Source organism: Poeciliopsis prolifica, unplaced genomic scaffold (assembly GCF_027474105.1).
Source record: "Poeciliopsis prolifica strain line A6 unplaced genomic scaffold, Auburn_PproV2 SCAFFOLD176, whole genome shotgun sequence".
Lineage (NCBI taxonomy): Eukaryota > Metazoa > Chordata > Actinopteri > Cyprinodontiformes > Poeciliidae > Poeciliopsis > Poeciliopsis prolifica.
In genome coordinates, this window is record NW_026562551.1 from 183,007 (window position 1) to 206,609 (window position 23,603).

Consider the following 23,603-nt stretch of genomic DNA (forward strand, 5'->3'; position numbering starts at 1 on the left):
CCTCACCCGCCCCACATGCCTGTCACTTTTCTTTTTTCACTTCTGTATCATCTGTGGTTTTTCATATAAAAGTGTGTTTGAAAGAATCCTTTTGACAAAGCAGTAAGATGCCAGGTCACATCATCCTCCCACACTTTTAAGGAGGACTTCATTAAATTGTGCAGTTTTGAAAGATTTCCCATAAACATCCACATCAGAAGGTAAGTTGGTCTAGACTTTAAAGAATATGGCAAATAAGTTGTTTTATATCTCTTTTAAAACTTAAATTGAATCCTCACATTAAAGAAAATATTGCATTTTTATTTTTTAATCACTCATTAGAACAAATAACAGTGAAAAGGAAATAATTCATTTCGCTGCTCTATGCATTTGACAGAAATTACACCATCCTCTTTCCTTAAAAGAAAAGAAGAAATATTTCTATTTGAATGCTGAACTTTCTGATTTGTTTTTATAAAAAAAAAAATTATAATTATGTAATTTTATAACATAATTACATTAGGGAATTAAAGAGCATAAGTTAATTATATTTTACGTTTTAAGATTTTCTTTGTTTAGTATTATTACAGTAATAAAAATTGCTAATTAACATTCACCCCTTATGCATAAACCATTTGTAAATTATTTTTTGTAGTTTTACCAAGTTTACATGTTATTGCTGGCAACTTTTTTCCGTCAACTACTATAAACGTTAGATTAACCGGCTATGGGTTTTTTTTTTCTTTCTTTCATGCTTGAACAAGTTTCCATGAAAGAATGTAGAATTTATAACTTTTCAAACTTTGGTGTTTGAACTCTTACAAAGTAAACATGCCAGCTTTGTATCTTTGGGCCAGTTCTAAATGTGATCAGCATTATATTGTGCTTTTGGATCGACAAACTGATAACGTAATTTGAATTTAACAGAATTGCAAGTCACTGATATTTCTTTTTATTGTATTTTTTTCTGTATGTTATATATTTTTTTGGATTCTATAGTTTTGGGTTTAAGTATTGTCTTCCAGTAACTCAATTACACAGTAATATCTTATGTTTCCTGTCAACAGCCTTGGTGCCTCAACCCCCTGGGCTTAGAATGTTTTCTGAAGAAAAACCGTGCACATGCCATTGTAAGCCAGTGTTAAAAAGAGTAAAAAGTTTATGAAGTTAATTTAATGTCGTTTTTTTTACAAGATTAAAAAGTATAAATAGATTTTATGTTTTGTTTTACTCAGAAATATCAGAAAGTGCTAAAATTCTTTAAAATCTGTGAAATAGGCCTTTAAGTGGTTGTTTTACTGGTGGATTTGACAACCAATGGCTGGCCTGGTCTGATATTATATCAGCCAATGGCGTTGATTGTCCCGCCTCTTTCACTACGGCGCTGGGATTCTGCGCAGAACGTGTCAGACACGGTTGAGAACAAACAGCTGACCCTTGTTTTCGTTAGAGCCTGAAATAGCTTGTAAAATCTGGACAAACGGTAAAAATAAAAATATTAGCATAATTTCGCAACATTTATAATTGAAAATAGTGAATTTGTTTTGTTGTTGTTGTTTTATCTCTGAAAGTCTCCTTTGAGAGCAGCTGAGACGGGGAAAAACATCCCCGTTAGCTATCGGTGAGTGACCGCACGTGCTCGGCAGTTGGCTCAGTAAATTGGTTGAAATTTGGCAAAAATCTGACCAGATTCAATAAAAATAAAATGGTACTGTAAAATTTTGTATTATTATTGTTGTGTATATTATATTTTTTCTTTGTAGTTGTACTTATTTTTTGATTGAAATATATCATTATTATTATTTAATATTTTTCTTGTCCACATATTAAGCTAATTTCTTTCGTTTTACTGATGTGTAAGTAACATTGTATTCTGGTAAACTGACGATTTTTGTACAAGCTGAAAAGAAAAACTTGAGCAATGATGGAAGATTTCTGGATTATAACATAATTTATTGATACATAGGTTTAATTGATATTGGCATCTTATATTCTCAGATGTTTTACTTTGGCCTTGTTCCAGATCAGGCTTTTTGTTGTTTTTTTTCTTTCTTATGTTTCGGTGCACTTTTGACCTGGAGTGCCCAGTGACCTCAAGAGCCACTTTTTCTGAATTCGGATGGCGAGCCTCAGCCCAGAGAACCCAGTGATATGGTAGATAGTGACCCGACTGGTCACTATCCTTGAAAAACTGAAGAGAATTGACTGACACATTGGAAGAGACTAGACAAACACTGAATTGACTGATACATTAAAAAGACTGTTATTTTATGTTTTAAAAAAAAAACGTACGTAATTTTGTTTCAATTGTACATGAAACTAAATTGTTTATATGATTAATTTTACTCTTTCTTATTGACACTTTGTGCACTCCCTTGTTATTCACAGCTAGGCTGCCTAGAATTTAGAATCTTTTGATCAGGCCCAACTTTTTCAAATATGCTTCAGGAGTATTAGTATAAGTCAGAGAAGTAAATTGAATTACATGCCACTTACTATTATCAGGTGTATTTAAAGTAACTTTCCTTGTGGGTTACACCATGCAATGTTGCATGTCTGGCACAAAGGCCATCAAAGAAGAATGAGTGGATACAACACCAGTAACCATTTGAAGCACTTTAGAGGCCTTTATTTTTAAAACACGAGTCAAGAGTATGTGGGCACCATCCCAGACATGTAGACAGAAGCCCAGGCATGTTGGCATAAACCTGGGAACCACTGAACTGACATGTGCACGCCTCCTTCTGGCCCTCTGTCATGTGCAGTTCTCCTTCTAACATGGACCCATTGGCCCCTTCAGGTGTAGGCAACTGCTCTAAGGTGTGGACCTCCTTCAAGTGTGGGTGAGTGGCTCCTCTCCAAGTATTGAGCCAGAACCTTCCATGCCTGTGTGTCTGTCTCAAATCTCCACTTGTCTCACACTGCTCACTCGTTGGCCATGTGGAACAGAAGCCCTTGGGCCAAATAGACCAAAGTCCCCATGTGACTTTAGGACCCTCACATTCTGGTACCTTAATGGAAGCACAATTAGCAGTCACAGGAGGGCATTGGAGTACAGTGAATTCATTGTCATTTTTATCAGTGAAGAAGATTACTGACTTTTTATAGGGAGAAACTTCCAGCAAAACCGTACTTGGGATAACTGTCTGTGTCCTAGAAATACCTGATTCCTTTGGTAGCCCTTCATTGAAAACCTTGAATCGCTCTTAGTCTGATCCCTCCCCAATGGCAGCCTGCCCTGGGAAGCCTCACTATTGGCTGAACCCCAAGACAAAATCTCCATCTGGGTCATGGGGATACTCAAACCCCTCCACCACGTTAAGGTGGCGATTCTGCGGAGGGGTCACCAGCAGATCGCGATGGATGTTTAATCCAAGGGATCCCCATCCTGAGCAAGCACAAGGCAACAGTGGAGAGGAAAACTCCCTTTAAAAGGAAGAAACCTCCAGCAGAACCAGGCTCAGGATGAGCAGCCATCTGCCGAGGCTGGCTGGCTTCAAGAGGGCAAAAATAAAAAACACACAAACACAAAACTGTCAACAAACCTTCTGAAAGAAAGACAGATTCAATTACAATATTAGTTTACAATACACATGTTACAAAAGGTAGATCTGGGAAAGTCTATACAATAGATATTAACAGAAAATAGTCTGAACCTGTAGCAGTAAACTACCTCTCACTGGAATCAGTCCCGAAAGAATAACATGAAACAAAAAGTTAAACTTCAATATCTGTGAAAGAACTTAAAGAATTGTGTTAGTGCATCATTATCTACAAAATCATGTTGCTGTATTCCCATATCCTGGACAGACAATCTTTCAATTTGATTAAGAGTTTAAGTTTGAATATGTTAATGTTATCAGAAAGTTTATGTCGTTATGTTGTCAACCATGCAGCACATATTCACAGCTGAGGAGATTTTGGGCAGACCAATTAACCGAACAGTCAAGTTTTTATTGTGGGAGGAAGCCGGAGCACCCAGAGAGAACCCACAAATCCTACTTTTATTATTTCTGTGGGAGGAAGCTGGAGCTTCCATAGAGAACCCACACGTGCCAATTTTAAAATGTCTGAGGGAGGAAGCCGGAGCACCCGGAGAAAACCCACAAATCCCACTTTTATTACGTCTGAACCTCTTTCTGAAAGGTAACAGTGCTACTAACTGTGCCATTGTGCTACTTATGGTTGACTGTGAGGACTTTTTGTGAGGAATTAAATTAATTGTGTAAACATATACAAAAGAGATATATCAAAGGGTAAAAAAATAGTTTTCTCCATATCTCATCCATCTCTCTTTGTTCTCCTCGTCATTTTGCAATTTCTCCATGCACTCTAAAGTTATAGAGGCAGGTGTAGTCCGGATGACCCCAGTTGCTGTTCACCTTTAGAGTCACATGACGGAAGGAACCAACTTTATCGGCCTGTAAGGCAAGAGAGATATAAATTAGGGAGGTTAGATTGATAATCCATAGTTGCAAATAGATGATAGAAACAAAGGAGGTCTGTCTGATGGAAGCCTAGTTCAACTTTCCTTGCTGTAAATACATTTTGCATAGTTTATCTCAAGATAGCGAGGTAATTATACTGATATCTTGCTAACCAGAAAACAAAATGTTCTGTAGTAACACTGGGATTTTGTTGTTATACAGAAACGAAAAATTATTGTTTTGTGAAAATGTTGTGACTTTTTTGCATTTTAAGTCACTTCCTTACAATTGTATGTTGAGCATAATTTACATGATGATCATTATTTATTTAAATTAACATGATTGTAAATAATTACAAAAGCTGAAGTGAAATATATTTAAGTGCGAGGCATAATTTATTTGAATAGAGGGAGTCTTTTATTTTGAAGAATACTAAACCGGATGTGGTTCCGTATTTCGTCACTGTCTTGCTTCTGTTGATTTTGGTTGCTAGGTAACAAACAGCTGTGATCAGCTGTCACTGTTTTCTCCTCAATAAAAACTGAACAGAAATGTTCAGTAAAAGAAATCCGAGTCTCCGTGTTGATTGAAGAATCTCCCACATCTTAATAATAAGAGGTTGACTTTGTATTTTGTTACCGTGATGTAATAAAAGTTTCAACGAGATTTATGCCAAGACAACAATATTTTCCTCCTTAATAGATGGCCAAATAAATCTACAGTTTTTTCCATTTGTTCAAGTTAAACACTTTGTATCTCTGTGTTTTGGAATAGTTATGGTTAAATAACAAAGCTTAATGTGGCTGCATTACATTTAGGCACTATTTCTAGACAACTTAACTAATTGATTAATTTTTCCATGCTTTTTATCAGTTACCACTACTCTGAAAGTGCAAGATTAACATACATTTTTATGGTTTAAGTAGAGTTTTTCATTGAAGCCTTTTGAATGAAACAATAATACGGTACTTTATTCAAAGTATGTTTTAAATTGAATGCTAGTAATACCCAGTGAAGAACCTTATGATTGTATGTTAGAAGATATGATCATCATTTCAATATATCAATATTTATAACAGGGTAGGTCAGTCTGGTCTTCTGAGAGAACTGTATTTGGTTAATAAAACATTAATTTGACATATTTACAGGAAGTTTGAAGGTCTGTATTTGGTCTCCATCTTCATCGTATTGGAAAGTTCCCAAATGAGTTTCCTCATCTTCTAAATTCTTCTTTCCCTGAGACAAAATTAGATAAAAATCCAGTTCATTATCTTGTTCTTTCAAGATACGTGAAAGTTAGTTGGTGTATCAGAAAACATATCACATCCTGAGATAAACAGAAAATTCATTAGTGCAGACAGAAAGTTTGCATGGTTTAGAATGAGATCAAGCAATGTCATATGGAATCAATGCTATCACATTTTGAATGTATACTTAATATATACTATACATGGCTATATCTATATTACACTTTTGACACTCATTTTATTTGACTTACATATACAGAAAATTCTTTGGGAGCACTAGAGACAGAGGACGTTGGGGACACAGTCTTAGCAATGTGACCCAGGGACACATGTCTGATGGTGGCTGGGTGTGAAAGTGAGACGCCCAAACGTCCCTGGAAACCTGGAAAGGCCCAGCATTTTCCAGGTTGCAGACGATTTTTTCCCTGAAAACAGAGAACAAAATTTAAGTGGGGTACCAAGACTAAGAGAAAAGTAAATCATAAAGCCTAATAATATATCACCAAGAAACACCACTTTTATTTTTTTAATGATCTGATCATCATTCAAACCTTAATAACAATGCCTGGGCCAATAGGAGGTCTCTTGAACAATTTCCCAAACGTTCCAACTTCTTTATTGATGTCATAAGCCTCTGAGGTCATCTTGTGTAAAATATTTGCTCCTGTACACAAAACACAAAAACAGAAATAATGTGAGTTAGAAAATTTTAATACTGAAAATTTGAAATCTAGTTGATGATCTTATTTGTAATGGCTTGCCTTGAGACTCCAGAGCAAAGTTGGGCCACAGGTCTGCTTGTGGCAGAAGGTAGTCAACCTTCTGCTCCAAGAGCTCCAGGTTGGAGAGATGTCTTTGATCCTTGCGTCCAAAGATCGTAACCTGTGCACAACATAAAAATTAACAGCTTGTTCTCATGTTTGATCATGATAATTAAATCGGTGTTAAGATTAGGAAGAGAAAGCCTACCATGTCTGTTAGAGTTGTGAGAGACAACTCTGAAGATCGTGAGTGGAAGGAAATAATACAGCAAATACATCCTGATGAACATGAGCAGAAGACAACAGTGAGAAAAAATTTAAAAACACAGACTTTCTGTAACACTTCCAAATTGACTGTTTGTAGGAGAGTATTTACCAAAAGTGACGAAGATGAGAAAGACAAAGACTGATATATCAAAACCACCCTGCAACAGAGTCATCATCATCTGTCTTTCTCTGTCAATCACATTGTCACCAGAATCATGTGACCTCTCTCTAAATGTGACTGCAGGGTGGTTTTCAGGACGACCTGTTATGCGCCTCCTTATGGCCCTAGATGAAAAATATACAAGCGAGTTAAAATGTACACTGATCAGCAGATGACTGCATAAAACATATGACTTAATGAAAATTGCTGATTTAATCTACCTGATTGGCGTCTCCCTGTATGAAATAACAGGTTGTCCATCCATATCATAGTATCCGTTGTTTCTCAAACGTTCACTTCTTCTTAGCATGACTGTAAAAAACCAAAGACATGCAAAAGTGGTACATTTTGGTACAAAGCATGTCCAAAATGTACCAACACAACTCTGCACACTTCCTTCAAAATACTAGCACAAAATGTCATTTTTTTATGTGCTTCACTAATTTCTAAATAAATACTTACTCGAAAAACTGAAGCTCAGTTCAATTTCTTGAATTTTTTGAAGTAATCTATCCGACGTCTAACTCTTCAAATGGATGAATTCCTGTAGGAACTCGGCTCTTATTGACAAAAGTTCCAAAAGCGCCTGATGACAAGTCAGCTTATGTGACATCAGAATGCTCCACAGAACCTGCCCACAATTCATTTCTGCCTCTTTTAAATTCATTTAAAGCATTTAAAAAATTAAGGTACGAAAAAAAAAATTCTGCTGTTAAATTAGTCAATCAAATCACTGCTCTAAACAAAATCAAGAAATGTTTACTTCCCTACTGACATTTACATGCAGTTATTGCAGTTTTTTAGACATGTTTGATAAAAACATTTCCGTTATTACTGCAGAGCGCTTTCTCTACACCGACACACTGGATTGTACATTTCCTGTTATATATTTACAGTTCAATATGCACGTTATGTACATTTTGACAAAGTTGTGCTACTTACTTGCACATTATCAAAAAGTTTCTGCTATTCTTGTTATTGTTAGTCCTGTTTTCATATGCACTTAAAAGTGTAGTATGTATATATATATATATATATATATATATATATATATATATATATATATATATATATATATATACATACACTCCACTGCTTTTTTAAAAAAAGCAGTGGAGCTGAAGACAAAAGAGGATGCAGGACCGCGTAGAGTAGAAACTCTTCCAATACACCTCATTCAAATAGACTGCTTGTTCCCAGGCCTCTGCAGTATTAAACGACTGACTGCTGATGAACAGCATATATATATATATATATATATATATATATATAAATATAAAAAAAAATAAAATAAATTCCCTTCTCACCCACCGCGGGTGGTTCTTATCCTCTGAGCTCGGGTCCTCTACCAGAGGCCTGGGAGCTTGAGGGTTCTGCGCAGTATCTTGGCTGTGCCAAGAACTACACATTTCTGGACTGAGATGTCTGATGTTGTTCCTGGGATCTGTTGTAGCCATTGCTCCAGTTTGGGGGTTACTGCCCCGAGGGCCCCGATGACCACAGGCACCACTGTGGTCTTCACCTTCCAGGCCCTCTCCAGTTCTTCCCTGAGGCCCTGGTATTTCTCCAGTTTCTCGTGCTCCTTTTTCCTGATGTTGCAATCACTTGGTATTGCTACATCTACCACAACGGCTTTCCTCTGTTGTTTATCCACTACGACAATGTCTGATTGGTTCGCCATTACCATTTTGTCTGTCTGGATCTGGAAGCCCCACAGGATCTTAGCTCTGGCGTTCTCCACCACCTTTGGGGGTGTTTCCCACTTTGATCTCGGGGTTTCCAGTCCATATTCTGCACAGATGTTTCTGTAGACTATGCCTGCCACTTGGTTATGTCGTTCCATGTACGCTTTCCCTGCCAGTATCTTGCACCCTGCTGTGATGTGCTGGACTGTCTCAGGGGCCTCCTTGCACAACCTACACCTTGGGTCTTGTCTGGTGTGGTAGATCTGGGCCTCTATTGCTCTGGTGTTTAGGGCCTGTTCCTGGGCGGCCAGGATGAGGGCCTCTGTGCTGTCCTTGAGTCCAGCTTTTTCCAGCCATTGATAGGATTTACTGATATCAGCCACTTGGGTTATTTGCTGGTGGTACATCCCATGTAGGGGCTTGTCCTCCCATGATGGTATCTCTGGCACCTCAACCTCCGTTCCCTGTTGTCTGAGACATTCACTGAGCACATTGTCTGTTGAGGCTTTGTCCCTGATGTATTTATGGATCTTAGTTGTTTCGTCCTGGACAGTGGTTCTCACACTCACTAGTCCTCTGCCTCCTTCCTTGCGGCTCGTGTACAGTCTCAGGGTGCTGGATTTGGGATGGAACCCTCCATGCATTGTTAGTAGCTTTCTGGTCTTAATATCTGTGGCTTTTATCTCCTCCTTTGGCCAGCTAATTATTCCAGCAGGGTATCTGATTACTGGTAGGGCATAGTTGTTTATCGCACGGATTTTGTTCTTGCCATTGAGCTGGCTTCTCAGGACTTGCCTTATTCGTTGGAGGTATTTAGCTGTGGCTCCTTTCCTTGTGGCCTCATCGAGGTTGCCATTTGCTTGTGGTATACCTAGGTACTTGTAGCTGTCCTCTATGTCTGCTATTGTTCCTTGTGGGAGTGAGACTCCTTCTGTGCGGATCACCTTCCCCCTCTTTGTGATCAGCCGACCACACTTCTCTAGTCCGAATGACATCCCAATGTCAGTGCTGTAGATCCTGGTGGTGTGGATCAGTGAGTCGATGTCTCGCTCACACTTGGCGTACAGTTTGAAATTCATCCATGTAGAGGAGGTGACTGATGTTGGCCCCATTTTTGAGTCGGTATCCGTAGCCAGTCTTGTTGATAATTTGGCTGAGGGGGTTCAGGCCTATGCAGAACAGTAGCGGGGACAGAGCATCTCCTTGGTATATGCCACATTTGATGGACACTTGTGCAAGTGGTTTGCAGTTGGCTTCAAGGGTGGTTTTCCACAGCCTCATCGAGTTTGCAATGAAGGCTCTCAGAGTCCTGTTGATGTTATACATCTCTAAGCATTCAATGATCCAAGTATGCGGCATTGAGTCGTAGGCTTTCTTGTAATCAATCCAAGCCATGCACAGGTTGGTGTGTCGGGTTTTGCAGTCTCGGGCAACTGTGCGGTCTACGAGGAGTTGGTGTTTGGCTCCTCTGGTGTTTACACCGATACCCTTCTGTGCCGTGCTCATGTGTTTATCCATGTGTTTGCTTATCTTGGCCGCTATGATGCCTGACATGAGCTTCCAGGTTGTGGAGAGGGTTATTGGTAAGTAGTGGGTGGGACTGGACCCTTTGATGGATCCTTCTGGATTAGGATTGTCCGCCCTTCAGTTAACCATTCAGGGTGAGTCCCACTTTGTAGCAGCTGGTTCATTTGGGTTGCCAGTCGCTCATGGAGGGCAGTGAGTTCTTTAGCCAGTAGGCATGGATCATGTCAGGCCCTGGTGCTGTCCAGTTTTTCATACCTGAGACTCTTTCTTGGACATCTGTCACAGTGATGGTTTCCGGGGCTTGCTCAGGGAGGTTGCTGTGGTCCTCTCGTAGAGAGATCAGCCACTGTGCATTGCTGTTGTGGGACGCCTCCCTTTCCCATATGCCTTTCCAGTACTGTTCCGTCTCCAGCCTTGGTGGGTCTGCTCTGTTGTTATTGTTACCCTGCCATTGAGAGTACACCTTAGCTGGTTGAGTGGAGAAGAGCCGGTTAATCCTTCTGGATTCATTCTCCCTTGTGTATCTTTTTAGGTGGCTGGCCAAGGCTTGGAGCCTCTGTTTGGCAGTTTCGAGTGCTTCAGGTATGGGCATCTGCCTGTACTTTCTGGGTACTGGTCTTTTCATTGTACCCTTGTGGAGCTCTGTGGAGCTCTGACAGTTGGCTCACTTCCCTCTTTGTTACCTTGATTTTAGCCTCTAACCGTCTTTTCCATGGTGGGTATTGGGTCTCATGGTTGCTCTTATAGCCAAGCGTCTCAAGGATCACTGATGCTGAGTTGTAGATCAGCTCATTGGTTTCTGTTATGGTGTTGGTAGGGATCGTTCTCAATGCTGCATTCACATTCTCAATGAGACTTTCTGATGGTACTTCACTCAGCCGTTGTAATTGGCGCCGAGGAGGTCTGGTTGTCATTCGGGTCATGATTCTCTCTCTCAGGTCAGCAGCTGTCTCGTTCAGCTCTGTTTCGCTCATTGGGGCCGTGTATCCCCTCACTGGGTGGGACTTGTAGTTACATCCGGGTACATCCGGGTTCCTCCCTTTTGCCGTAGCATTTGTGTTGTATCTCGTCAATCTCAAGTTGTGATAGCAGTTGCCGTTTGCGGATGTTGGAACACTGAGCTACTAGTTGTTTAGCGCTTAGTGTTGACTGGGGATGTCGAAGTAACCATTCCTTCCCCAGTCTTGCATGTAACCTCTCTGACTAGGGTTACTTGAGTAGTAGCATTCCAACAAATCCCACATTTTCATCTCTCGCCCATTTCCGTCTTGTTCCAGTAGCCCATTTGTCATAAAGGTGCTCTGGTTCCCCAACACCTGACGCAGACCTTGTTTGGCCGGGCGACGTCTGAGCCGGCATGTTACGCAACTTAGTATCTCTCATGGTATGAGGTAGGCAGTAGCTTGAAGGGTCTTGCCTAAGGACCCAGACTGGATTGGAACCCTGCCCTCTCGGGTTATATACTGATGCCTTATGTATAGAGCTATCCAGTCATATATATATATATATATATATATATATATATATATATATATATATATATATATATAATGGTAATGGCGAACCAACCAGACATTGTCGTAGTGGATAAACAACAGAGAAAAGCCGTTGTGGTAGATGTAGCAATACCAAGTGATTGCAACATTAGGAAAAAGAAGCACGAGAAACTGAAGAAATACCAGGGCCTCAGGGAAGAACTGGAGAAGGCCTGGAAGGTGAAGACCACAGTGGTGCCTGTGGTCATTGGGGGTTACTGCCCTCAGGGCAGTAACCCCCAAACTGGAGCAATGGCTACAACAGATCCCAGGAACAACATCAGGATTTCTTCTGCAAATTGAAATGTAATGTTTAATTTAATAGATCTAATTTGAAGTGACAAAGAAAGTAAATCACTGTATATTGTCCAAAAATATATAAAAATCGTACAGTTATACACTGTGTGACAATATTTACGCACCTTCAGTGCAAAAACACCACATGAGGTGATGTCTGGTTTTTCAGTGGTTCTTTACTGTCTCACATTTCCAGCGTGAGACACTGCACCATTTTTTCTCATAAATGCTCTGTAAATATAAACATATTAGTAAGAACAACTTTATTTTATTGTCACGCTTCAGTTTATATTACATTTTCAACCATACTCCTGATTTGTAAGCATTTTTGTATCTCTTGTTTAGATTCCCCCGGGGGACTTAAGAACATAGACTTCTTTTCTTTTGGGTAGATTACCTATAAAGTGTGCATTCCATAGTTTTCATGTGGTCTTTTGTCTATGACATAAGAATGATATATATTGTCAAAGTGTAAAAAATAATTATTACCACTAGAGTCCAGTGGTGGTTTTCATTGTCGACTCCGACATAATATCATACTTCATTGGCTCCATCTGTGAATAATAAAGATATTAAAATATATGTCCTATCAAGACCAAAACATGTTTAGTGTCACACACAGACACATTGCACTAGCATTTTATTGTTCCATAGGTGACACATAAAAAATCTGTGAAAACATGTAACCATTAACACATTTTCTTTTCATTGATTCAAAAATACTCATTACACATGTAAGAGTGAAAAAAAAAACATAGTGGAATGTATAAGATTTACCTTTCTTAGTCTGGGACTTTTTCCCTGCCACATTGATGTCACCATAAAGGAATCGATGAAGGCAGCCTCTCCAGTGTTCTGGCTGTTGTATTCCTTCACTAGTACTGCCAGAAATGCATTAATAGACTGCAAATAATCATAATAAAAAAGATTATTTAAATAGTTGTGAAATTTCAAACAAAATAGCCATTGTACTTACCTGACTCTCCAGTTCCATATTAGGGCCAATTTTATTTATATCAAAGTAGAACAACTTGTAGCCATTCACTTTGGACAAAAGTACAAAGACTTTTAAACCAGTGAAAGCATCATGCACATCTGATTTTGAGGATGGGGTGAGCCGTCGTGGAAAATAAAATACAAGTTAAAGATTAGTTTCATCATCATGACACCTAACACCATTTAATTTGACAAAGCACTTAATATGCTATCCAACATTATGCAAATCGTTTTAGTGGAGTAAGACGAGGCTTTCCTTCGAATGACATATTTTTTTTTTTGCTTTGTCGAGTGTGGTGGATATTCGCCTTTAATTATAGTTAAAGAGTGTTTGTGTTCCACACTGTCCATATTTATGAAAAGTGTTGACTTAAAGAAATACTTGGCTTAACATTAAGCAAAAAGTGATAACCTGTCTGAGGAAAACCCAGAGCAACTGCACATTTATATAATAGATTGAAGGAAGATCACGTGATTTTGACTTTCATAAAACACCTTATCTGTTTATATTGTAAGGTAGATTGTCTTCTAGAATATTTGTAAATTGGTAGAGAAACATTTAAACAGAAAAAAATAATAATAAATAACATCAAAACAACACTATTTATTTGAACTATTTTGGATGTTAAAAAATGAAATAATAAACTTTTTATTTTTATGTAGAAAACGTAATGACCAACTGTATCAAAATTCTATGGATTTATTGATTTATTACCTTGTTATATGGGGAACGGATTATTTCAGATGGCTAAAATGTATGGTTCCTCCTCATAAGTCTTGCAAATAGTGATGAAATGTTTTCAAACTTTCTGTTTGAAAACAGCCAGTTTGCTGTTGATGATTACTGTTGGTAAATGAATTTGTTTCCATGTTTTGGAGGGGGAACGGATAATTTCAGGCAGGTAAAACAGCTAAATTATATGGTTCCCCCCTCATAATTTTGCCAAATAAGAAGGAAATGACACCTAATCCACATGAATGATTGTTGTTGATAAGAGGAATAAGCAGAGAAAAAATCTTGCTGGTAAGTGAAGTTGTTCCCTTTTTATGGAGTGGGAACGGATTATTTTAGCCAGCAAAAATATATGGTTCCCCCCTCATAACTCTGGCAAACTAGGAGCAAATGCTACCAAAATCACAGTATTTATTGTTGATGATGAGAGGAATAAGCACAGTTAAGGATTTGCAGGTAAAATAATTGGTTCCTATTTTATGTAGGGGGAACAGATTATTTCAGGTTGCTGAATCATCCATTATTTTCTCTCCTTACCCCGTAATCTTGGGGAATAAAGAGCAACTGTTTCCAAATTCTCAACAACCTTTACATACACTACGTGTTGAGAAAACTGGTGACTGACTTATTTCTGCCAGGCTTATGTGAGAAAAGTTGGAAAAAGAGCGATTCTCTTGGTGTTTAAAATGAAAAAAAACAACGTCAGAAAACCTCGTTTATTTATTTACTTTATTTTTTAAACAACAGCTGCCAATTAAACTGGATGTTACAACAATGACATGGTTATATAAGTTTTTTTTACCGCGAAATCGACGTGAAAATGATCAGATCGCCTCTTTCGCCTCTCTGGCTGAAATGCGCGCTCCCGACGCAGGGGGAAACAGATTTTCACAGGGAGAACCGAATTTCGCACAAGACCTCCAACCAGAAGCGGGACACACGTGCGCACGAACACGTGAAACAAAGGACACGGCTAATTACTGACAAGGAACAGACTAATTACTGACGCACAGCCTTTTCCGAAGCCGCTATCTCACCTGCAGTCATCACGAAGAAGCATAGCTTTGACCAAGCGCCACATATGTGTTTTTGAAGTAGTGTATAATACAAAAATCGTGGTAGCTGCTTCTATTTTCTCTTAAGAAAAGTTATATAAGCGCAACCGAGTAGCATACTGAGTTTAGCTAGGCTCATTTGCGTTGACTATCACCTGCCCTCGACAATTAGCAAGCTGTTGTTTTATGTCTTGTGTTTAAACATGTAACAGAGACACAAACTTTTATCTCAACATATTTGAAAAATGGATGGCATTATCAAAAAAACAAAACGCAGCTTACCTCACTTCTTAACTCCAGCTTGCTTCGCATTTCGAAAAAATGTCCCGCCGAACTTGAACGCCTTTGGGACGGAGGACTTGGAAAAAATGGTATTCATCCGCGACTTTGCTTTCGACGTCCTTGATCTGGTTATGTGGCGCTCCTCTTCTTCACTTAATACGCAATTCTAACTGGGATTGAGGACTTTACAAAGTCTGACTAAATCTTACATCATATTTAGTCCTTTATCAGAAAAGAGAGAATTTCCGGCACTATTTGTATATCGCATTAATATTGCGATATTAAGATCCGGTTACCATTTTAAAAACTGATTGTCAAGTTTTGTTCACACATTTGAATTTTATGTTTTACTGAACTGACTCACATCCTCGAGTTGAAATGCCAATAACTCATGAAATTAAGTTGAAATTACAAAAACTCATTATGTAAATTGGAAGTTACTTATAGAAAAACGTTACATTAACTAATCGAGAGAATAACTTTTAACAGTGTACAGCAACAACTCTAAGTCTAATCAGAAATCAAACACAGCAGATCTTAGGAAACAAAGAATTTCTATTATTAATAGAAGGGAGCAGAATCTGTTTTAAAAAGCTGAATAATGTGGACGCCGCTCCGGTGGGTCTGGACACGCCGTGTGCGCGGTATCGCCTCCTGTGCGCTGCAGCAGTCCTGCCGCGGCTCCTGCCGTTTGACGTAGAAGGAGTTGCTTGGTAATGTGACACTTTATGATAAAAAGTATCCAATAAAACATCCTAGAACTATTGAAACATTGCGAAAATAAAAAACTGATTAATTCCACATTACTTTTTGCCAACTTGAAGACCTATTCAAAAGAAAATTAATGTATAGACTAAAAAAAATAAAAAAATCCCTTCTCACCCACCGCGGGTGGTTCTTATCCTCTGAGCTCGGGTCCTCTACCAGAGGCCAGTGTATATTATATATATAGGTATAAATAAGTATTTTCTTCAAGTAACTCAATTACACAGTAATATCTTATGTTTCATGTCAACAGCTATGGTGCCCCAACAACTGGGGTAAGAACGTTTTCTGAAGACAAACCCTGCACATGCCATGCAATGTTGCAGTTTCTCACATTCTGTTGTGTGTAGGTTGGAAGGTCTGTAAAATAGTATAGTTGTATCTTTGGCAGATGATGAATTGCTGCATATTTGTTGGCTCCGTGTTGATACAAATATTCCACCTCACAGCATCCCAAATGTTCTTTAAAGGATTGAGATTTACTGACTTGGAGTGTTACGGGCACAAAGGCCATCAAAGAAGAATGAGTGGATACAACACCAGTAACCATTTGAAGCACTTTAGAGGCCTTTATTTTTAAAACACGAGTCAAGAGTATGTGGGCACCATCCCAGACATGTAGACAGAAGCCCAGGCATGTTGGCATATACCTGGGAACCACTGAAACTGACATGTGCACGCCTCCTTCTGGCCCTCTGTCGTGTGCAGTTTTTCTTCAAACATGGACCCATTGGCCCCTTCAGGTGTAGGCAACTCCTCCAAGGTGTGGACCTCCTTCAAGTGTGGGTGAGTGGCTCCTCTCCAAGTATTGAGCCAGAACCTTCCATGCCTGTGTGTCTGTCTCAAATCTCCACTTGTCTCACACTGCTCACTCGTTGGCCATGTGGAACAGAAGCCCTTGGGCCAAATAGACCAAAGTCCCCATGTGACTTTAGGACCCTACATTCTGGTACCTTAATGGAAGCACAATTAGCAGTCACAGGAGGGCATTGGAGTACAGTGAATTCATTGTCATTTTTATCAGTGAAGAAGATTACTGACTTTTTATAGGGAGAAACTTCCGTCAAAACCGTACTTGGGATAACTGTCTGTGTCCTAGAAATACCTGATTCCTTTGGTAGCCCTTCATTGAAAACCTTGAATCGCTCTTAGTCTGATCCCTCCCCAATGGCAGCCTGCCCTGGGAAGCCTCACTATTGGCTGAACCCCAAGACAAAATCTCCATCTGGGTCATGGGGATACTCAAACCCTCCACCACGTTAAGGTGGCGATTCTGCGGAGGGGTCACCAGCAGATCGCGATGGATGTTTAATCCAAGGGATCCCCCATCCTGAGCAAGCACAAGGCAACAGTGGAGAGGAAAACTCCCTTTAAAAGGAAGAAACCTCCAGCAGAACCAGGCTCAGGATGAGCAGCCATCTGCCGAGGCTGGCTGGCTTCAAGAGGGCAAAAATAAAAAACACACAAACACAAAACTGTCAACAAACCTTCTGAAAGAAAGACAGATTCAATTACAATATTAGTTTACAATACACACATGTTACAAAAGGTAGATCTGGGAAAGTCTATACAATAGATATTAACAGAAAATAGTCTGAGCCTGTAGCAGTAAACTACCTCTCACTGGAATCAGTCCCGAAAGAATAACATGAAACAAAAAGTTAAACTTCAATATCTGTGAAAGAACTTAAAGAATTGTGTTAGTGCATCATTATCTACAAAATCATGTTGCTGTATTCCCATATCCTGGACAGACAATCTTTCATTTTGATTAAGAGTTTATGTTTGAATATGTTAATGTTATCAGAAAGTTTATATCGTTATGTTGTCAACCATGCAGCATATATTCACAGCTGAGAGATTTTGGGCAGACCAATTAACCGAACAGTTAAAGTTTTATTGTGGGAGGAAGCCGGAGCACCCAGAGAGAACCCACAAATCCTACTTTATTATTTTGTGGGAGGAAGCCGGAGCACCCAGAGAGAACCCACACATGCCAATTTTAAAATATCTGTGGGAGGAAGCCGGAGCACCCGGAGAAAACCCACAAATCCCACTTTTATTATTTCTGTGGAAGGAAGCTGGAGCTTCCATAGAGAATCCCACTTTTATTACGTCTGAACCTCTTTCTGAAAGGTAACAGTGCTACTAACTGTGCCATTGTGCTACTTATGGTTGACTGAGGACTTTTTGTGAGGAATTAAAATTAATTGTGTAAACATATACAAAAGAGATATATCAAAGGGTAAAAAAATAGTTTTCTCCATATGTCATCCTTTTCTCCTCGTCATTTTGCAATTTCTCCATGCACTCTAAAGTTATAGAGGCAGGTGTAGTCCGGATGACCCCAGTTGCTGTTCACCTTTAGAGTCACATGACGGAAGGAACCAACTTTATCGGCCTGTAAGGCAAGAGAGATACAAATTAGGGAGGTTAGATTGATAATCCATAGTTGCAAATAAATGATAGAAACAAAGGAGGTCTGTCTGATGGAAGCCTAGTTCAACTTTCCTTGCTGTAAATACATTTTGCATAGTTTATCTCAAGATAGCGAGGTAATTATACTGATATCTTGCTAACCAGAAAACAAAATGTTTTGTAGTAAGACTGGGATTTTGTTGTTTGTTATACAGAGACAATAAAAATGATTGCTTTGTGAAAAGTGTTGTGACTTTTTTACACTTTTATTTATTTGTTAAGTACAATTTGCATTTTAAGTGACTTCCTTACAATTGTATGTTGAGCATAATTACGTGATGATTATTATTAATTTAAATTAACATGATTGTAAATAATTACAAAAGCTGAAGTGAAATATATTTAAGTGCGAGACATGATTTATTTGAATAGAGGAAGTCTTTTATTTTGAAGAATACTAAACCGGATGTGGTTCTGTATTTCGTCACTGTCTTGCTTCTGTTGATTTTGGTTGCTAGGTAACAAACAGCTGTGATCAGCTGTCACTGTTTTCTCCTCAATAAAACTGAACAGAAATGTTCAGTAAAAGAAATCAGAGTCTCCGTGTTGATTGAAGAATCTCCCTCATCTTAATAATAAGAGGTTGACTTTTTGTATTTTGTTACCGTGATGTAATAAAAGTCTCAATGAGATTTATGCCAAGACAACAATATTTTCCTCCTTAATAGATGGCCAAATAAATCTACAGTTTTTTCCATTTGTTCAAGTTAAACACTTTGTATCTCTGTGTTTTGGAATAGTTATGGTTCAATAACAAAGCTTAATGTGGCTGCATTACATTTAGGCACTATTTCTAGACAACTTAACTAATTGATTAATTTTTCCATGCTTTTTATCAGTTACCACTACTCTGAAAGTGCAAGATTAACATACATTTTATGGTTTAAGTAGAGTTTTTCATTGAAGCCTTTGAATGAAACAATAATACGGTACTTTATTCAAAGTATGTTTTTAAATTGAATGCTAGTAATACCCAGTGAAGAACCTTATGATTGTATGTTAGAATATATGATCATCATTTCAATATATCAATATTTATAACAGGGTAGGTAAGTCTGGTCTTCTGAGAGAACTGTATTTGGTTAATAAAACATTAATTTGACATATTTACAGGAAGTTTGAAGGTCTGTATTTGGTCTCCATCTTCATCGTATTGGAAAGTTCCCAAATGAGTTTCCTCATCTTCTAAATTCTTCTTTCCCTGAGACAAAATTAGATAAAAATCCAGTTCATTATCTTGTTCTTTCAACATATGTGAAAGTTAGTTGGTGTATCAGAAAACATATCACATCCTGAGATAAACAGAAAATTCATTAGTGCAGACAGAAAGTTTGCATGGTTTAGAATGAGATCAAGCAATGTCATATGGAATCAATGCTATCACATTTTGAATGTATACTTAATATATACTATACATGGCTATATCTATATTACACTTTTGACACTCATTTTATTTGACTTACATATACAGAAAATTCTTTGGGAGCACTAGAGACAGAGGACGTTGGGGACACAGTCTTAGCAATGTGACCCAGGGACACATGTCTGATGGTGGCTGGGTGTGAAAGTGAGACGCCCAAACGTCCCTGGAAACCTGGAAAGGCCCAGCATTTTCCAGGTTCCAGACGATTTTTTCCCTGAAAACAGAGAACAAAATTTAAGTGGGGTACCAAGACTAAGAGAAAAGTAAATCATAAAGCCTAATAATATATCACCAAGAAACACCACTTTTATTTTTTTAATGATCTGATCATCATTCAAACCTTAATAACAATGCCTGGGCCAATAGGAGGTCTCTTGAACAATTTCCCAAACCTTCCAACTTCTTTATTGATGTCATAAGCCTCTGAGGTCATCTTGTGTAAAATATTTGCTCCTGTACACAAAACACAAAAACAGAAATAATGTGAGTTAGAAAATTTTAATACTGAAAATTTGAAATCTAGTTGATGATCTTATTTGTAATGGCTTGCCTTGAGACTCCAGAGCAAAGTTGGGCCACAGGTCTGCTTGTGGCAGAAGGTAGTCAACCTTCTGCTCCAAGAGCTCCAGGTTGGAGAGATGTCTTTGATCTTTGCGTCCAAAGATCGTAACCTGTGCACAAACATACAAATTAACAGCTTGTTCTCATGTTGATCATGATAATTAAATCGGTGTTAAGATTAGGAAGAGAAAGCCTACCATGTCTGTTAGAGTTGTGAGAGACAACTCTGAAGATCGTGAGTGGAAGGAAATAATACAGCAAATACATCCTGATGAACATGAGCAGAAGACAACAGTGATAAAAAATTTCAAAATACAGACTTTCTGTAACACTTCCAAATTGACTGTTTGTAGGAGAGTATTTACCAAAAGTGACGAAGATGAGAAAGACAAAGACTGATATATCAAAACCACCCTGCAACAGAGTCATCATCATCTGTCTTTCTCTGTCAATCACATTGTCACCAGAATAATGTGACCTCTGTCTAAATGTGACTGCAGGGTGGTTTGCAGGACGACCTAAGCGCCTCCTTATGGCCCTAGATGAAAAATATACAAGTGAGTTAAAATGTACACTGATCCGCAGATGACTGCATAAAAACATATGACTTAATGAAATTGCTGATTTAATCTACCTGATTGGCGTCTCCCTGTATGAAATAACAGGTTGTCCATCCATATCATAGTATCCGTTGTTTCTCAAACGTTCACTTCTTCTAAGCATGACTGTAAAAAACCAAAGACATGCAAAAGTGGTACATTTTGGTGCAAAGCATGTCCAAAATGTACCAACACAACTCTACAGTAAAAGTCATTTTCCTCGTAAACACTGTAAATTTAAAGATGTAATATATCAAAAACTTCATTTAATGTTGATCAGAACATCATTTAGTTACCTATCAAATCAAATTAATCATTTCATGTGTGAAAATCACCAACCATCCATAAAAATTAAAGAAAAACATTATTTGCATGTAGAACTCTTAATATTTTTCTGCTGTTTCAATACTCAGTGAAGTTCGCGTAAATAAAAAAAAGGTACTAAAAACACAAATGAGACGTTTAATGTTTACATCAAAAAGTTACTCAAATTAAACAATTTGATGTTGAGCTAAAAAAAACTGATTACTAACAACTTGTCTTGCTCAACTTTTTTTCAACATTGCTGCACACTTCCTTCAAAAAAACTGGCACAAAATGTCATTTTTTTCTGTGCTTTACTAATTTCTAAATAAATACTTACTTGAAAAACTGAAGCTCAGTTCAATTTCTTGAATTTTTTGAAGTAATCTATCCGACGTCTAACTCTTCAAATGGATGAATTCCTGTAGGAACTCGGCTCTTATTGACAAAAGTTCCAAAAGCGCCTGATGACAAGTCAGCTTATGTGACATCAGAATGCTCCACAGAACCTGCCCACAATTCATTTCTGCCTCTTTTAATTTCATTTAAAGCATTTTAAAATTAAGGTACGAAAAAAAAATTATCTTGTTAAATTAGTCAATCAAATCACTGCTCTAAAAAAATCAAGAAATTTACTTCCCTACTGACATTTACATGCAGTTATTGCACAGTTTTTTAGACATGTTTGATAAAAACATTTCCGTTATTACTGCAGAGCGCTTTCTCTACACCGACACACTGGATTGTACATTTCCTGTTTTACAGTTCAATATGCACGTTATGTACATTTTGACAAAGTTGTGCTACTTAGTTGCACATTATCAAAAAGTTTCTGCTATTCTTGTTATTGTTAGTCCTGTTTTCATATGCACTTCAAAGTTTTGGAACTATTGTGTGAACTTGTATCTAAATGCAGCTATAAAACTGAATAAATGTAACCCCAACTTTCTACATTTGTGTATGCATGATGGAGAAAGGGGAACTATTACATTGCTTATGGCAATGCAACAAAACCAGGGCTTTTTGGGAGGAGGTTAAGAAAATAAGAATTATTTAAAAAGATATTTCAATGAATCCTGCTCATAAGAGAGAGACAGGACAAACAGCCATGCACAGGACAATCCATGACAAACACAGAAGTCCAGCAACAGTTCACCACTGGAGTTTAGATCAGCAGGGCCATTCCTCCCAACCACATCCTCCATGTCTCACTGACATTGCCCCGTTGCAGACCCCAGTAGAACAAATGAATACCCCTGAGAGGCACACTCCAGTACCCTGTACCAAAAAGGGTGGGTAATCTGAACTGTTGTTTGGCCCATAAGGACAGACAACGGTCAGAACCCTGAACCTCATGCACTCCAGTGTGCATGAGGAGCACACTGGAGCCCCTGATGAGTGTGCACACATGCATGTGCATGAGGGGCACATGCATACTGGAGCATGATGAGTGTGCCACCCTTCTGGAGTGCCTGCACGTTGGGGTAAACGCCAACGTGCAGGCACCAAGATGGGGACACAAACTGCATGATGGGCACACTGGAGCCCTCATGCACTGGAGCATGAGTGTGCATGAGGTGCACACTCATGCACATGCATGCTCCGGCACATGCACACTGGAGGCATGAGTGCCTGTGTCTGTGTGTGTGGACCTTTTGTACTGAAGAATCTCAGAGTGTCTCCTGGGAACCAGAAGAACCGGGTTCAGGGTCCTCATTGTAAATAGGAGGACCCCGCATGCAGTCCAGTGTTCACGCGGGGCACACTCATGCACAGCATGCCCCTCATGCATGCTCATAAGGGGCACCTGCAGTCCTGTGTGCACAAGGGGCACACAGGAAGCACTTTTTCTTCCAGTGTGCATGAGTGTGCCACAAGAGAGGGAGGAAGTTGGGGAAACAATATTGGGAATGTAACCCAGGGATACATGAATGATGGCAGCTTTGTGGGACAGTGCGATGGCTAAAACATCCTGGGAAATCTACAAAGGCCCAGCAATGTCCTGGATTCAGAAGAGTTCTTCCCTAAAAAAAAAACAAAAGTTTTAGGGGGTACCAAGACTAAGAGAAAAGAAAATCATAAAGCCTAATGTTATATCTACAAGAAACACAACTTTTCCTAATATTTTTTAATGATCTGATTATCATTCAGACCTTAAGGAGCAGAAAGAGAGAGAGAACAGTAAGCAAGAGCGAGAGAAGGGATAGCACAGGAGGAGCCGTTGTTTTAAGAAGTTTCTAGAAGTGAGTAAAACTTGTCTTCAAGAGAAGTTATGCAAGCTAACAGTACATAGTCAAGTTTTGGCTAGAAACTGTCTAACTGTGTGTTAGTTTTCTTGGTTGTATATTCACTCTAAAGTTAGAGCAAAGCTGTTGCTACAAAGGACTTTTGTAAGCAGCTGTGACTGTTAGAGTAGCACTTAAAACGTTACAGAAGGTCGTTACCGGACTGGTTAACGAGGACCTTGACTCCAGATAGTCACTCTGAGTGCCCGTGTCGCTCAGAGTACCTCTGGCACCGAGG

The 23,603-nt window shown here is 38.7% G+C and overlaps 2 protein-coding genes across 3 annotated transcripts; both read right to left on the reverse strand.

Moving 5' to 3' along the window:
* Nucleotides 1-3,625: 3,625 nt before the first annotated feature.
* Nucleotides 3,626-12,048, reverse strand: LOC129356496 (SUN domain-containing protein 3-like). Of its 2 annotated transcripts, none has more exons than XM_055026090.1 (9): nt 12,011-12,048; nt 7,063-7,153; nt 6,791-6,966; nt 6,623-6,693; nt 6,415-6,535; nt 6,205-6,317; nt 5,905-6,078; nt 5,553-5,642; nt 3,626-4,400 (listed from the first exon to the last, which is right to left on the reverse strand). In XM_055026090.1, the coding sequence occupies exons 1-9, from the start codon at nt 12,030-12,032 to the stop codon at nt 4,287-4,289; spliced, it is 972 nt and encodes a 323-aa protein (XP_054882065.1). In that variant the 5' UTR covers nt 12,033-12,048; the 3' UTR covers nt 3,626-4,286. The 2 variants fall into 2 exon arrangements, with proteins under 2 accessions (XP_054882065.1, XP_054882066.1); XM_055026091.1 differs by lacking the exon at nt 12,011-12,048 and adding an exon at nt 7,304-7,432.
* Nucleotides 12,049-18,003: 5,955 nt separating this feature from the next.
* LOC129356513 (SUN domain-containing protein 2-like) lies at nt 18,004-22,654 on the reverse strand. Its single transcript, XM_055026102.1, has 9 exons — nt 22,518-22,654; nt 22,358-22,471; nt 20,544-20,716; nt 20,376-20,446; nt 20,168-20,288; nt 19,958-20,070; nt 19,658-19,831; nt 19,306-19,395; nt 18,004-18,117 (listed from the first exon to the last, which is right to left on the reverse strand). Exons 1-9 carry the CDS (start codon nt 22,652-22,654, stop codon nt 18,004-18,006), a joined length of 1,107 nt encoding a protein of 368 aa, XP_054882077.1.
* Nucleotides 22,655-23,603: the final 949 nt, after the last annotated feature.

Bases quoted from the DNA above. Each gene is read 5' to 3' on its own strand.
- LOC129356513 (XM_055026102.1), bottom strand. From the start codon at position 22,654: ATGCACACTCATGCTCCAGTGCATGAGGGCTCCAGTGTGCCCATCATG. The intron at 20,289-20,375 runs GTAGGCTTTCTC...GTTTGTGCACAG, and splicing joins TCACAACTCTAACAGACATG to GTTACGATCTTTGGACGCAA. The intron at 20,071-20,167 runs GCAAGCCATTAC...TTTTGTGTACAG, and splicing joins CTTTGCTCTGGAGTCTCAAG to GAGCAAATATTTTACACAAG.
- LOC129356496 (XM_055026090.1), bottom strand. From the start codon at position 12,032: ATGTGGTGTTTTTGCACTGAAG. The intron at 6,694-6,790 runs GTAAATACTCTC...CATGTTCATCAG, and splicing joins TCTCATCTTCGTCACTTTTG to GATGTATTTGCTGTATTATT. The intron at 6,536-6,622 runs GTAGGCTTTCTC...TGTTGTGCACAG, and splicing joins TCACAACTCTAACAGACATG to GTTACGATCTTTGGACGCAA.